Source organism: Struthio camelus, chromosome 1, assembly GCF_040807025.1.
Source record: "Struthio camelus isolate bStrCam1 chromosome 1, bStrCam1.hap1, whole genome shotgun sequence".
Lineage (NCBI taxonomy): Eukaryota > Metazoa > Chordata > Aves > Struthioniformes > Struthionidae > Struthio > Struthio camelus.
In genome coordinates, this window is record NC_090942.1 from 61819860 (window position 1) to 61835418 (window position 15559).

The 15559-nt window shown below is 46.9% G+C and overlaps 1 protein-coding gene across 1 annotated transcript; it reads left to right on the forward strand.

Moving 5' to 3' along the window:
• The first annotated feature begins 3708 nt into the window (after window positions 1-3708).
• CKAP4 (cytoskeleton associated protein 4) lies at window positions 3709-11903 on the forward strand. The gene is made up of 2 exons (XM_068944083.1): window positions 3709-4074; window positions 8637-11903. The coding sequence occupies exons 1-2, from the start codon at window positions 3709-3711 to the stop codon at window positions 9966-9968; spliced, it is 1698 nt and encodes a 565-aa protein (XP_068800184.1). The 3' UTR covers window positions 9969-11903.
• The last annotated feature ends 3656 nt before the right edge of the window (window positions 11904-15559 follow it).

Sequence of the window (15559 nt, forward strand, 5' to 3'; positions counted from 1 at the left end):
TTGATTATTGTCTCTGATAACAGCCATAAGGCTGAGTTCTTATGGTAAACTCTCTGAAACAAATGGCTCCAAGAGCCCAAATCCTTTGTCTTAGGCTACTGTTACAAATCCTGGCTCTTTCTTGGCCCTTCCTAAACAGGAATCCAAGATCCTCCTTATCCTAAAGCCTAGGATAGCTAAGGTTGCAGCTAGATGTTTATTGTGGAAACTCTGGTTTTATAGTTCTTCTAAGTTGCTTGTTTTACTGCTGAATATTTCTACTTAGGCACTATTCAGGAGGACAGAGTATTTTGAGAGTTCCTCATCCGTTTCAGGGCAAGAGGACTCATATCTGCTCCAGCCACCCACCTCTGGAGGGAATTTAAGACAGCCTACCGACTCCTGGTTAGGAATCAGCTAAAGAAGTTCTCTCACGGAGTCTGCATCCTGCAGTTCCTCCAGCATCTCCTTCAACTAATGACCTTTTGCCTGTGAATTTAATAGAATTATGGCCACAGAATGCCCGCGACAAATATAAATTTTCCTTCCATCACCCATGCTAGTAATTATTGACTAGAACACCATTTACAGTCCTAACAGTTTAGTTCAGGCCTAAACCTTGGCATAAGTATTGAATGAAACGGGATTTGCAGGCTCCAGTTAGGGATTGTGTTCCTGCCCCAGTTTAAGATACTCTGTCTCTGAAGAATACTCAACCTAAAATTTGTAAAAAAAGAAAAAAAAAAAAGAACTAGGAATCAAATACCAAGAAAGAAAAGTAAATATTTTCCAAGACAAAACAATATTGGATTTCTTGGTGTAATCAAATGCAGAAAAAGGTCAATTAGCACCCTAAGCCTTTATCTTGCAGGGAGTTACAGCTTGCACATTTATGCAACGAACTTCCCTTCATGGAATGATTATTGGCAAGCCAATGCCTTTTACTATAACATAAGAGCATGAGAAGGAAATAAATCAAATTTGCACCAGAAATTCAGCAGCCTAGGTGCGGAGCTGCAAAACACTTCTTGTTACTTTGTAGTGTCTTAAAGAAACTGAAACTACATGTGTAAGATCTTTGCACAGGTACTTGAGTAGAGCTTTAAAGCACTATTTTCATTTCACTGTGTATCTTCCACAGAAGTGGTGTTTTTCTTTCATCCCACACAGATTTTGAATAAGGGCAAATATTAACAGATACAGACATGAATACAGACTTTTTTAATGTTACCTTGAGATACAAAGATACATATTGAAATGCAGGGAGGAAGAGTAACATGTCCAAGGGAATAACACACTGCTGAGAGCTTTTCATAGCATTGTTCTTAAAACAAACAAAAAACCCTTCTGAAACGACTGCCATTACTACTGGTTGTCTAGCAGTTGTTTGCTCTTAGCCCAGATCTAAATCCATTATTGCTTTAATAAAAGAGTGCCATGTAAGTCTCTCCAAACGGTGTTAACAATTGTGAAAGACAAGGGCAATAATCAGCTTACTTTGTCCACCATATTGCGATGAAAAGAAAGGCAGTTTTAAATAATCCTTGACAGAGAGCTCATCCTGACATCACAGTTACTGAGTATGTCTAGAGGATGGGAGGAAATTAGAAATGGAGCATTTAGAAAATTTGCAGCTTCCTTTCTGCCTGAAGCACAGGGAAGCGTGGGGACAGAACCAGCGGAGAGGATTTTTGTGCGTGTTTTTGTTGTTAGGATTCTCCGATGACTTACTCCGTCACATTGGACACTTTCTGTCACAACAATGCTCTGGGTGCCGACTCCTGGATCCAAGCGCCTCTTGGAAGCCACCAGCAGTTCGCAGACACCACAGGATTGCAAGCCATCTTCTACTAAGTTTGAAATAGCAAGCTCCAGTATGAATCTTGCCTTCAATCTTCAGACAACTCACAAAACAGATTTTATGGGCAGCAGAATAAGGCTTGCTTCCAATTGCAAAGGGAACAGTGAACAATACGTCAGCAGGGGCTCAGGAACTGAGGAAGGCAAAGCAACGACAAGAGGAATGTATGCCATGAACCAGTATATGAAGAACTTTGTATGACTGTTGCCTACGTTGTACCTATTGAGGTTAAAAGGAAAACGTGCCTCAGTTCCTTCTTGTCAATTAGGAATCACTTCCAGAATCGTAACCCATAGTTACAAAAATCAGATGCAATGACACACTGCGGTCTTGCCTTGCACACAATACCTGGATAGCTTTACATAAAAAGAAATGTAACTCCCTCCAACACATCGCTGGACAGCAGGGGTGGACTGACTGGTCTAGATCCGGCTCGTCATAAAATTCTGCAGTGAACTGGTAGCGCAGTTAGATGCCTGCCAAACAACAACCGCTACGTAACCTGTCCAGAGTTAGGGCGAAAAGGATGTAAAAAAAGGTACAACACGGTGCAATCGAGGCACGTTTTTGAAACTTTTAAGTTTTTCTAAGGTATCATTTGTCCTACAGTCCATCCCAAAGCAGACGGAAGGGGAGCTATTTTGTATTTTTTCCAGCTTCCACAATCAAACAAATACAAGATAACAAGACATAACTACTCATCTTCTGAAAACGTTTTAAGCAGCTCTGTGTGATGCTTGAAAACTGGAAGAGTTTTCAAAAGAAGTTTTAAAGTTATTCCCATGTGATATCTCCCTTCCACCCAAACGCCAGTCCTGGGCACGTTCTCCTCCCTTTCTCACCATGCAGACCGTTACCCACCCCCCAACCCTCAGCGCCCCAAAAACGCAAAGTCAAACCAACCCTGCTGCCTTGCGTAAGGATAGTCTGCGTGATCAGACACAACTTTTCCCCCCCGCCCTCCACAGGACCGCTAAGTAATTTAACGCGCAGCAGAGACTCTTTCCTCCGCAACTCCTCACCTCCGCTCTACCTCGCCCTCCTTGCCCGCCCTCCTCTTCTTGCCAGCGTATCCAAACCAGTCAGCTCCCGCTTCCCTCTGACCTGCCTCCCTACGAGCAGCAGAAGCCCTGAGAGCGCCAAAGAGACCAAACAGGGGTCTGCGCTCGACGCCCGGCAGGCCCAGCTGGAGCCAGCGACGCCGGGGAAGGGCTGCTCTCGGCCTTTCCGGCCCTGAGCGGGGACGTGCCCTGCTGGGAAGATGAGCGCAAGGCGCTCCTTGCCCAGGTGTCGGGGCGAGGGCGCGCACAGGCTCTCTCGTGGGGAGTTTGGATGCTGAACCACCAGCCTCTACCCAGAGCGCGCTCGGACCAGAAACGCTCCCGGCAGACAGTCGGGGCAGCTGTCAGGCGCCTGAGGAACCAGTCTGGCGCCGAAGTCTCTGCTCCGAGACGGGGCGGCCCTAGAGACGCCTACGGCGGCGGCTCTCGTACCCAGACAGCTTACCCCCCCCCCGCCCCCCGGCAGCTTGCTCTCGGGGCTCGCTGCTCGCGCGTTTCAGCCAAACCTCCCCCCTCCTCCCCCAAACTCCAAAAAACAAACAAACAATAATAATAAAAAAAAAGAAACAAAAGTTGCGCGAGGCAGCAGCCCGCCGCCCGAGACCCCGCGGCGGGGCGGGAGCCGCCCGGCGCTGCCGCCGGGGCCGGGGCCGAGGGCGGGGGCCGGGCCGGCGGGGCGGGGAGGGGAGCGGGGCGCTGCCGGGGCCGGCGCCCCCGCCCCCAAGGCGCGGCGGCACGGCAGCCTCGCCCCCCGCTCCCGCTCCCCTTCCCGCTCCCGCTGCGCGCACCACGGCGGCGCCTCCCGCCATGTCGGCCGCCAAGCACCGGGGCGCCAAGGGGGGCGGCCCGCCCGCCGCCGCCGCCGCCGCCGCCACCGCCGCCGCCGAGCGGGGCGCGGCGGCCGGCGGCGCCGAGGAGGCGGCGCGGCGGCCGGCGGCGGCGCAGGGCCGCGGCGGCCGGGCGGCGGCGGGCGGCGGGGGTCGCTCGGCCGCCGGCCCGCGGCGCGGCTGGGCGCTGGTGCTGGGCGCCGCCGTGGTGCTGGGCGCCGCGCTCCCGGCCGGCTGGTACGTGCGGCAGCTGCGGGAGGAGGTCGGGCGGAGCAGCCGCGAGAGGGAGGCCTCCAGCCGGCAGCGGGAGGAGCTGGCCGCCACCCTGGACGCCGTGGTGCAGAAGGTAGCGCGGCGCCGTCGGGCCGGGCTGTCCGCGGGGGACCGTCGGCGGGGGCCGGTGGGGGTGTCGCGGACCCTCCCCGCCGCCGTGCTTGTCTTGAGTAAGGGCATAGCCCGGCTCGTTGGGAAGCACAAGCATCAAGACGGTTGTGGGATGCTAACGGGACACGGCGGGGCCGCCCCCCTCTCTGGGGCCCTCTCGGTCTTCCGCGGTTTGGACGTGAAGCTGTTTTATATAACGCACGTCCGTGGGGGTGGAAGTGCAGAACTGCAGCCCCGACAGCCTGCTACGGGTAGTTTTATATATATATATATTTTTTTTTTTTTTTTCTTGCTATTGCAAATAGTGTGAAAGGGAGCGCGGCGCTCGGGCTGCCCCGGTGGCTGTGCGGAGCGGGCAGGTGAGCGGCGGAGATGGCGCGGCCGCGCCGTCGGACGTGGCAGGAACTACCGCCCTCCCGGCCTGGCCCTCCCGCAACTTTTGGCAGCGCCGAGACGCGCCACGCGCTCCCAAAAACAAAAGTCCTGCCTGTTGGGTCGAAGAGCAGAGGCAGCGCCGAAAGTACTGACTCGCGTGTGTGCCTTGCGGCGCCTTCCAGATTCCTGCCGCTCTCCGTGCCCTGGGAGCCAGGCTTGAGCGCCCATCGCAACCCCGGGCTCGCAGGAGGGCTGGGAAGTAGCCAGGAAAGGCTGTGACTCGAGCAAAGTGGGGGGGGGGGGAGAAAAAGCTTTTTCCTCCTAATTTTTTTCCGCTCAGGCCTTACTAGCCCCTGAGCTAGAGTTTCACAAATGGCAGTGTCCATCTGGATACGTCTCAGCGTGCCCAGAACTTAAGGAAATGTTATGTGTGAGGGCGCGGAATCAAATTAAAATACAGTCAGGCTCGTCTAGGGAGCAGGGAAATCGGTTTGAAAGCAATATGTAAAGTTATCACTGAGTCAGATGAGAGAAAGGGAAGTTCTTGCCTCGGCTTGACTGCTTTGTGCATCGCGAGCAGCCTCCGTGGGGCCGTACAGATTCCCTGCTCCCTGGGTGTGGCGAGTTTGGGCTGGGGCCGGGCGTCCTCGGGCCGTTTTGCGGCGCTCCCCAGAAGCGTGGCAGCCGGCACGCGTGGAATTTGTAAAATCGGTGTCTCGGTGCTTCCGCTCTCTCCCAGCAAGGAGGAAAAGGGGAAATTGTGTGAAGTGCAGAACGGGTTGTAAAAATGCAGGGCTATTTCTGAAGCTAATCTTAAATCCTGGCTGGGCCACGTTTGGAACTAGAAAGGGCTGGGTTTTTTTTTTCCCTAGTTGTTAAGGCATTGTTACAAACTGTAGGAAGGAAGAAATTGCAATGGCAGGCACACGGGACATAGGATAATACATAAGTATTGTACATGAGGACTCAGATATACAAGCAATGTATAAGCTCTTCCAAGCATAGAGATGGGTATAGTTTGCTCCCTCCATCTCTGCATTCTTGCAGAGAAATCTTAGGTGTACGTTGCGCATTCTAGGAGAAAGAGACAAAACGTAAGTTTATGAACAGCTGATTTTGAAGAGAAGAGAAACTTTATTTGCCTGTGTATAGCAGATGGCTGATGTTAGCCATTTGTGCAGCAATGCAAAAATAAAAGGCAGAGGAAAGAGGTCACGCAGAGTTTCAATGTAAGCCTTGAAAGCTGTTTGTTGTGTTTTTGTGTTGTCTTTCCAGAAGAATGGACTTGAGGAAGAGAAGACCTGGCATTGCTTTACAAAAGCGTAGGGTCCCGTTCTGAACTTACGGAGGGGCGGGCAGTACGGGCTGCTACGTGGAGCTCCCTTTCGTCTTTCAGTGCACAGAGCCACCGTCAGGAGCGTTACATAAGCTCATCTGCTTTACACATCAGCAGTAGGAGGAGAAAGGAAATGATGTGGAAATCTAATCTTCATAATGCAGCACAATTTTCAGAGAAGCCAAGGTTATTTGGTGTTAGAATACAAGATGGTATGACTGCTTGGCAAAGATGTACTTGTTAGCTATAGAAATATTTGTATGTACTATTTAGGACAGTAAACCTTTCAAGGGCTAAAGCTTCACAAGTTTCCAGCCGTGAACAGCAAACGGGCGGACAGGCAGAGAGGTGTGCACACAAACCAACTTTGTAGTGAATAGGAGCTATTACTTTGGAGTTGTGAGTTTTTCCCCCTCTCTTGCCAGGGGTTTGTCTAGGGCCCTGATGGTGCTTAGGGAGCTGAGCGTATGTTAGGATAGATCAGATTAGAGGCTGATCTAGTTCGAGGACCTGGGTCTTTTATTTTATTATATCAGAGCTCTGTGGTCTTCAAGTGGCCGGCTCCACCAGAAGCTAGAGGTATAGGGAAAGACTAACTTACACCATGGGCGTTGCCCAAATGCAGTGGAGGAATAGGTATAAAGTACTTCCGCTCTGGTGTTTCTCCAACACTGTGCGTACCCCCCTCTCTGTATGTGAGGGGTGGGATCCCCCTCTATCAAATTTACACCAGCAGAGATCTCCTGACACTCCAGAGAGTTCCCCTGGATGTTTCTGGTGCCTTTTCTTATACTAACGTGCAAAGATAGGTTAATTGCAAATATGAATTTAGTGGTTTAGTTGGAATGTGTCAAGAAGAATAAATGATTTGTCGTAAGAGGGAGAGGCAAACTTTCTTGTGCACTCCTTCTACAGTCCTGAAGTCCATTTATAGGGATACAGAAAGAGCTCTCTATGTGGAAAAAATCAGAATGAATGACAATTAAGACGTAATGAAAGTAAGGTTGGTAAGTCAGTGTAATCGCTGTTGCCCTGCAGCAATTTGTATGCTAGTATTACCTGCTTCTCCTGCTCCCCTCCCCTTTTAATTCATTCTTAGCTTGGTGTGTGAGACCTAGAGACTACAAGCTATAGGGAAAGTAAAGCTACAAACCTTTTTACAAAAAGGGGAGGGGGGGCGCAGGGAAAGGAAGTCATTTTTATGGGGATTCTTCACACTTCAGGAGTCTCCTGGAGCAAGGGAAAGTTTCATGACCAAACTACAGTTCTTTCACAGTGTAGACCTCCACTAAAATCAGAGAGGTTTTGGCCAGGGGGTTAATTTAGCATAAATACATGTGAATAAATTAATTAGTAGTTAATAAGTCTGTTAGAACTTTTGAGATGAATTTCTAGGTTCAGAGGCCGACTGAAAGCTGCTGGAATCCCTTTCAGTTAAAAAGGAAAAAAAAAAATAAAGACCTCTGTATATTCCTTTCTAAGGATATATAGAGTATACTTCCTTCCATTTCTAAAATAAAACCACCCCTCCAGCTGTGTATCTAATCAGTAAACATGGCAGCCCATGTGGCAGGACTGATTAATATATCCCTCAGACAGAGAGAGTAGCATGAAGCAACACAACATGCATTACTCAGCACTTGCCCTCCTGCCAAAGCCTTGAGGTATTTCGTACGTGATGGATTCCTGTTGTAGCCAATGGGAGTTCTTACATACTTTGTAATGGTTTTTTTTTTTTTTTTTAGAAAAAAACCAAACCCCCCACACAAAAAGACTTCTTGACAGTCTTGATACTCTGCTTTGCCCCAGAATTAAGTTAACACAGGCTTCCCCTTTGGTGTACCTGCATCTTAACTGTAGAGGTGAGAGTAGTTTATCTTGGCGGCCACTTAGCCCTTGCTCTTTTCCCTATTGCTGTCAGGGAAGCCAGCTGTAAAGGTCATTTTTGTAGTTGGGATACTAGCAGCTTTCTGTGAGCTGGTCCCCTTAACAGCTGCTACAGCTTTGTTCTGTGCCTGCATACACACACGTGAACCTATGCGCCTTTTCACTAAGAGCATACATGTGTAGGCATGTGTTTAAATAATGTGGTACTTAGAACACTTGTGGTGTTTAGAACATTAAAGCTTTCCTATAATTTTTATCTTAAAAAATAGCAAACGAGAAAATTGTCTCCAAAATCACATTGATGTCTAAGAGCAGCAAAATGTCACGGTTACTACTTCCATTCTCCAGCTATTCCTAGCTCCTTTTTCCCCCTAATTTTTCCCTGTTGTCCTTCCTTGAGTGGTTTGAAACTTCTTTCATGTTCAGGTGTTGGCCTAGGCTCTGACCACCTGTTAAAGTTTAATCCTAGTTTCTCCATACTTAGACAAAATTCACACAGAAGCTGGCGCTGGATGTTTTTGTTTGTTTTATTTTTTGCCCTAAATAAGGGGGAACTTGCAGCCCATAGAACCAGCCCCAAGGAACTGTAGAGGGAGGGATGACTCGGAGGTCAGGATGCAAGCTCTGACGACTTGGATTTGCTTGTCACTGCTACAGGTTTTGTGGTTAATCTGTGGCAGGTCAGTGAGGCCGAGGATCCTCAGCAGAAGGTGTGCATGTAGAGAGCTTTGAGGCTGTAGGTGCTGGGCTTTTTGTGTCTCGTTTAGATACAGGCCATAGGGTGGCCTCAGGTAGGAAGCCTGAAAGACTGGAAGGTGGTGATCATTTCATACAGTAACCGGGACCATAAGGACCTTAAAAACAAAGGATAGGGATGTAGCTAAGGATGAAATTGTAAGAATTAAAGATATGGATTTCTGTTTTAGGTGCGTTCCCTTCAAGCCACGTTTGGAGAGTTCGAATCCATGATGAAAATTACTCAGCAGAAGCAAGAAGTTACTGAGAAGGCTGTTAAGGAAGGGGAGAGTGAAATAAACCGTATCAGTGAAGTGCTTCAGAAGCTACAAAATGAAATCTTGAAAGACTTATCTGATGGCATCCACATGGTGAAGGATGCAAGGGAACGAGACTTCACGTCGCTGGAAAACACAGTGGAAGAGAGACTAACGGAGTTAACCAAGTCGATAAATGATAACATCGCTGTATTCACTACAGTCCAGCAAAGGAGCCAAGATGAAATCAACAATATGAAAGCAAAGGTTAATTCTCTAGAAGAAGCAGATGCATATAAGCATGAAATAAAGGTGCTGAAAGATGCTTTTTATGAGATGCAAACCTCCATGAAAACCAAAGAAAAGGACATAGAGGCCCTGAAAAGTACAATAGACTCCATGGAATCTGATGTGTATACTGAAGTGAAAGAGTTGGTAAACCTCAAACAAGAACATGAGAAATTCAAAGAGGCAGCAGACTCTGAACATCTTTCATTAAAAGCTTTACAAGAGAAAGTTCTTAGAGCCGAGGATTCTATTATGCAGCTCCCTGGTGACATTAAAAGACTTGATGAAGATTTACGGCAAGTTAAAGCTGACCTCAACAAATGGGAAGAAAATGAACTCTTCAGAAAAGCATTAGAAACTTCTGAAAAGAACAGTGAAGGGCTAGAGTCTCGACTGAGACACATAGAAGAGAGCCTGGAGTCTCTAACTTCTGTTGCTGCTCAACATACTGAAAAGTTGCAGTCTTTCCTTTCTAAGGAGGCAAAATATGAAGATAAGCTCAGTACCCTAGAACAAAGCGTTACCGCTCTTCAGGGAATCTCAGATATGGACGTAACTTCAATCACAGACGTTCTGAGAAATCTTGGTGAATCACAGACCTCACTGCACAATGATGTGGAGAACTTGAGAAGAAGTATTAGTGACCTGCCATCCTCTGGTGCTTTTCAGGATGTCCAGAAACAAATTAGTACTTTGTTGGATCAAGGAACTCTTCAGACGGGTGAAACACATTCTCAAGGCTATCTCGAAAAATTTTCTTCTGTTGAAGGCTCTGTAGATGAACTGAGATCTTCTGTCAGCCAGGTTGATTCTGATTTGAAAATGATAAGAACTGCAGTGGATAGTTTAGTCTCCTACTCGGTGAAAATTGAAAATAATGAGAACAACTTGGAGTCTGTGAAGAGTTCGATAGATGACTTGAGGCACGATCTGGAAAGATTGTTTGTGAAAGTAGAAAAAATACATGAGAAAGTTTAGGTAGCGGTGCTCCTTGTACAAATATTGGATTAAAGAGAATAGCTTTTGTATGCCCAGTTTTTTACTCTCTCTCAAAGCAATTTGATACCTCCAAAGAGAATAAGAATACTTTAATAATAGAGACAGTTCTGCTTATTTCCTTTATTTCTCTTTTGTGTAGTTTTTTGTTTTGTTTTATGAAAACATGAATTTAGTTGGGGTTTGAGTTTCTAAGGGCTCACCTTCTCTAGAAAGTTGCACCGCTGTAACTATTGTGGTGTAACTAAGGCACTACAGCCTCATTAGCATGGGCACATATTTAATGGTATGAAGGTGTTTCACACTATGACACTAGATGTCCCACACAGGAGGGCTACAGCTGTTTTGGTATGAAAACCATACTGCTGTACACATTGAGGATTTGACTGGTGTGTTTGGGTTAAGAAGCATGGATGAAGAAAACTACACCTCTAGCTAAAACTGTTATACCGGTAAACTTGAGCGTGGTGCAGGCCAGAAGTCACTCATCTGTTTCTTCAGTTTAGGACTCAGCCATATGGTCAGTCTACCACGTATCGATTGAGCTGTAGTACATTTTTGTGTGTCCTTAACCTGTGCCAAGGAGCTAACAGGCGTTAGCTAAACCCACGGTAAGGACAAGCTTGAGGTAAGTGGCGTTGCTTAGGGCTGCGACTGTACGCGTGGACACTTACCACAGCCCAGCTGGCACGTGGCGAGTTGCTAAGCAGTAGTAGCTTGTTTTACAGCTGTTTTACAGTGGGAAGAGAGAAGCGAGTTGTGACTGTTGCACTCAAGAACGAAGGAGAGCGGAGGCAGAAAGAAGATGCCAAGGCGTGGTGCACTGCATGGCTGGAGAGATTTACTGTTTACGATCATAGGCTTCTTTCCCAACATCTTTAGCTGCTGGTGCAGAAGATCAGTGCTGAGCAGGGACATCTGAGCTGAAGGATGGGATTAGTTTCAAGAGGGTACAGTAACATTTTTGTCATATTTTTGGGCTGTTTAAGTGATCAGGCTGTGTTTCTCCTGCAAAGTCCTAAATCCCCATCTGTGATACAGGACTTTCCGTAGAAATGATCACAAATTTGAAAGAGGAGAGAGAAGAACTGGAATCACAACTCTGGTGTTCCTTGCACAGCGAGCATGCTGATGATAATAATAATACGCTCCAAAACACAAAAGGGGGAAAATCAGGATGAAATCAGCAGAATTGCTTCTAAGGCATATACATTTCCAAGTTCTTCCATAGGTGACAGTGACCTGAATTATTATTATCGCATTCAGGACTTCAGGCCTGATTATTACTGGTGTCACTGGGCCTCTGCCTGGGACACTGGTAGTAAAGGATCCCTCTACTGACTGGTTGAGAATGAGAAAAAGTGTCTGATACTCTAGATGTTGATGTTTATTTAAAAACCACTTCCTCATGGAGCTTCCTTGGTTTTCTGTCTCTTTGGGAAGGATTTCTAATATCTCTCCTTTTAAAGTTTTGTTTTGAAAGTTATACAGACATTTGATAAAGGTATCTGTATGTGGATACCTTTGAAATAACGGCCACTGCCGGCTTGTAGGGTGGGTCATGACCACCTCAGCCTGGACAAGCCAGATCTTTGGCTACATCAAAAAGAAATTCCTAGAAATAGCAGCTCCACAAAGTGGTAAGTTTGTGGGAACAGTGCAGGTAAAAGGAAGTTCCCTAGGGTAAATAAGATACTCAGCTATATCTAGTGGTGTTCCCACTGTAAATAGGAAAGAATTGCTGACATAGTAAGAGGGACCAAGACATTAAGATAACTTTGTTGTCACTGATTGAACTGCACTGTTCTTTGTTGACGTCTCAAGTTCTTGAATAATGTTGTTTAGGTTACTGTGAAATGAACTGTATGGCTTATTTGCGGTATTTTTAATACATAATAAACATTTGGAACATTCTTAGCACCTTTTTTTTTTTTTGGATTGCTGCTTACTTAACCTAGTGTTCCCCAGAATGCTGCCACTGGGATACTGGAAATGGCTTGGGGGAAGTGTAAGACCTTTATGTTCAGAGGGCACACAGACCGTTATTTGTTCTCAGCTTTCATAGTGGAACAGGAAGGTAGTCTTACCTGCTGCGGCTATGAAGAAACTAGTGAAAACAGGAGTTGAGCCTGATCACTGCAGCAGTGTGGACTAGAAGGCTCAGAAACCCCCAGACGACTGCGCCGAGATGGGAAATATGTGATTTGTGCAATGAATGCTAACTCAGGTGCCACCATCAAGGCTTTATAAAATGCCATTGTTCATGATTTTCTCAATGCCTAAAACATGCAGAATAGAAGTAACATACAGAAAGGACCTGCCTAATCTTTCCAAAGCAGCTGCTCATTTTGGGTTGCTTTGAACACTGAATCAGGAGGGCCATAAACTGGCAGTATCTTCATGAAGGGAACCTGGCTTTCGAAAGTTTGGGAAAGGCTAATTTCCTTCTGATTGCCCACATGGATGAACCCAAGTTTACCGTACAAGTAGCTTTAGAATAGTGAGAGCCAAATCTTGTTTCCTCTGTACTGATTCTGGTGTTGAGGAAAGGAGCATAGGCATCATCATGCCCTAGTAGTACCTGAGGTCAAATTCTAGAGACAGGTAATACCTGTTAGTAGACTACCTACGTATCAGACAAGACAGAGAAGCGCACAAGCCCTCCCATCTGAAAAAGACACAACGGAGCCCTGTGGCAGGGAGTTGGTCATGAGCATGCAGTGGCTTTAAAGGACAGTAGACCCATGACGAGGGAACTTAAAGTTGCTGTGAAGTCACTGGTGCACCTAGGCCAAGCTGGATCTCAAAGATTAAATGAAAAATTACCAGCAACACCTCTAATAATTAAAATTCTGTGGCAAACTATTGAAATTATTTATTTCACTAAATAAGTAATAATAATTTTCCATGAATAATCATGTGGCTGGAGGCAGGGACTGCCTGCAAGGATCTCTTGGCAGGCTTGAGATTCTGCTTGTATATTTGGTTTGGCAGCCTCACGGAACACAAATATTTCCCGATTCACTAGTAAATGCTCACAGAGCACATCGAGACCTAGTACTGCTCTTTAGCATTGTTATTACAGCTTCCGACAGAAGAAGTGGGGAAGGTCTCAAATGAGTCATTGTCTGTTACCAGTGTTCTTTGACATTTGCAGTAATTCATCAATACATGTTCCTCCTGTAACAGCTTTCACCTGGTACTGTCCAATTGATTGATAAATGTTGATTGAGTCAGTTCATTAACATTTGTCTTCGTTTCCAGCTCTCACCTTCTTTTAAATGGAGAAACTATTAGACCAAGAAACTATGATCTTGGTTATACTCGGAAGGGCTTGCCCAAATAACAACGACACTGGCAAACTTGATGGATGGAGATAGCTCTTGTACTGTTAAAGCGACTTTTCCCAGCAGGGGTAACACCGCTATCTCACGTGAAATAGCCTATAACGCTAAAAAGAATTTCTGGTGGCATGAATATATATGTTAGAGGTTTGGTTAACATGTGGATTAATGATTTAATTTTTTCACTAGGCTATTTAACATAATGCAGCCAGTAAAACTCCCTACTGTAAACAAAGCTGCAGAGAAATTAAACAACTATGGGAACAAAGGCATACTAATACGTGCAAACACCAGAATAGCCTACAAAGCGTGGAGCATAGTCTCTTCACTTTGCTCCGCACTGCTAAGGATGGGCTGTGTCCAGTTTTGGGCACTTCAAGAAAGATGTGGCAGAATTGGAGAGGCTTTAGAAGAAGAAAACAAAAGATGATCAGAAGCATGTTCTATGAGAAAAGATTGAGCAATTCAGCCCTTTTAGACAAAAAAAAAAAAAAAAGGAAAATGAGGGAGTACTGAAGAGTAAAGAAGGGGGGAACAATAAACAATCTTCAAATATGTGAAAGGTAGAAAACTACTTTTCTCACTGTCCAAAGGGTGAAGCCTTATAGGCAGAAAAGCAAGAAGTCAGTGAAAAGGAGAGCATAATGGCATTGGAGAGACTAGAGTCTTCATCACTGCAAGCCTCTATGCATATGTGGGGCAAACAGTTTTTAAGACACAAGTATAGCTGATGCAACCTTTGGGGAGGGCAGGGAGTGGAGACCTGCACGGATCTTCCCAAACCTTGACTTCTATGAAGGGCTCTCACAGGTCAGGAGCAGAATGTGGCCGTCCTGCTTCCCCTCATCTTTCTCGTACCTTGTAGACCATGCCCCTTCTTCCGCTAGAGTCAAATAATTTATCTGCCAATTCGAACAACCAAAAGATCTGACATTTTCGGAGCTAGGACTGCTTGCTAGGCTAGACGCGTCCTGGGCACGTTGAATTCACTGGTACAGGAAGAACCTATTGAAGCGCTCGCTGCAGCGCAGCTTCGCTGCCAGAGAGGGCTGCCCACATCGGGGCTCCGGCTGCGTCGGTTTTGCCGCACCCTTTGCACGCAGCCGAGGTTTCTTTTTCCCCCCCCCCCCTCTTTAATTTATTTCTATGTTTTTCGGACACGACTCCGTCGCCGCCCCGGCCCGCCCCCGGGGCGCCCCGACGGCTGCGGGGAGGCTGCCCAGCGCCGCCCGGGCTCGGCCTGCCCCCCGGCGGCGGCCGGCGGCAGCGGCGGCGGGGGAGAGCGCGCTGCGCCTGCACTGCCTGCAGGAGCCGCCCCGGGCAAGCAAAGCGAGCCCCCGGCACCGGCTCGCCCCGTCCCACCGACCCTACCCCGGCACCCTTCCCTCAACACGCCCCCAGAAGATGGCTGAAGTGGCATCTTCTTCTTGTAAAGCGCAGCGCCTCTTGAAAGCGCCTGCTTTCCCGGATCTTTTTCTGCTCGCTCTCAAGGACACAGGAAGTTTACTCACGTTATCTGAGTCTCACAACGACATCATTTGCCAAATTTAATATTCTTCTTATGTTATACCGTTCCCCTAAAAAAAAAAAAATCCTGTCCTTATTTCTCATCGCAGCATTACCCAGTGCTAGGCTAATTATAGAAGCAACTGCTACTTGTTCTGCCAAATGTAGTCATTTTGCTAATAACTGGTCCCTGACCCATTTGTTGTGTCGTGAAGTGCTTAGTTTATAAATTGTTTGGGCAGGGGGAAGTCACGGTTGCTCTGCTCTTGTTTTTAATATCATCCGTATACAGTATTTAGCAGTGTGGGATGCTATTCCCTGGTGCGCCTCAAAGTGCTCCTAGGCTGCTGTTACCCGGCCCTTCTGGCATGCATTTTAGTTGTCATCGTTCTCGGCCAGCCAGGAGCAGATACTCAGGGATATGAGCGATGGGGAGTCAGGATATTTACACATAGGTCTTTATCGACACTTATTTGCCAATCCTGGCATGAGATGGCCAAAGAACACGCAAAATGATTCCTCTTCCCAAGCATCCCTTTGGTCTAACACTGACCACGGATACTCGAAGAGTAATTCTGCCTCAGACACCAAAGCAAAAAGTGTATTTTCCGCTTGCTCACACGGCAAACCCTCTCTAAGGTTTGCTCTCTAGAATCTCTTAGTATAAAATGTTTTGCAAGCTCCCAGTGTCATATATCTTCACAGGGGTCAAAGCCTGCCCAC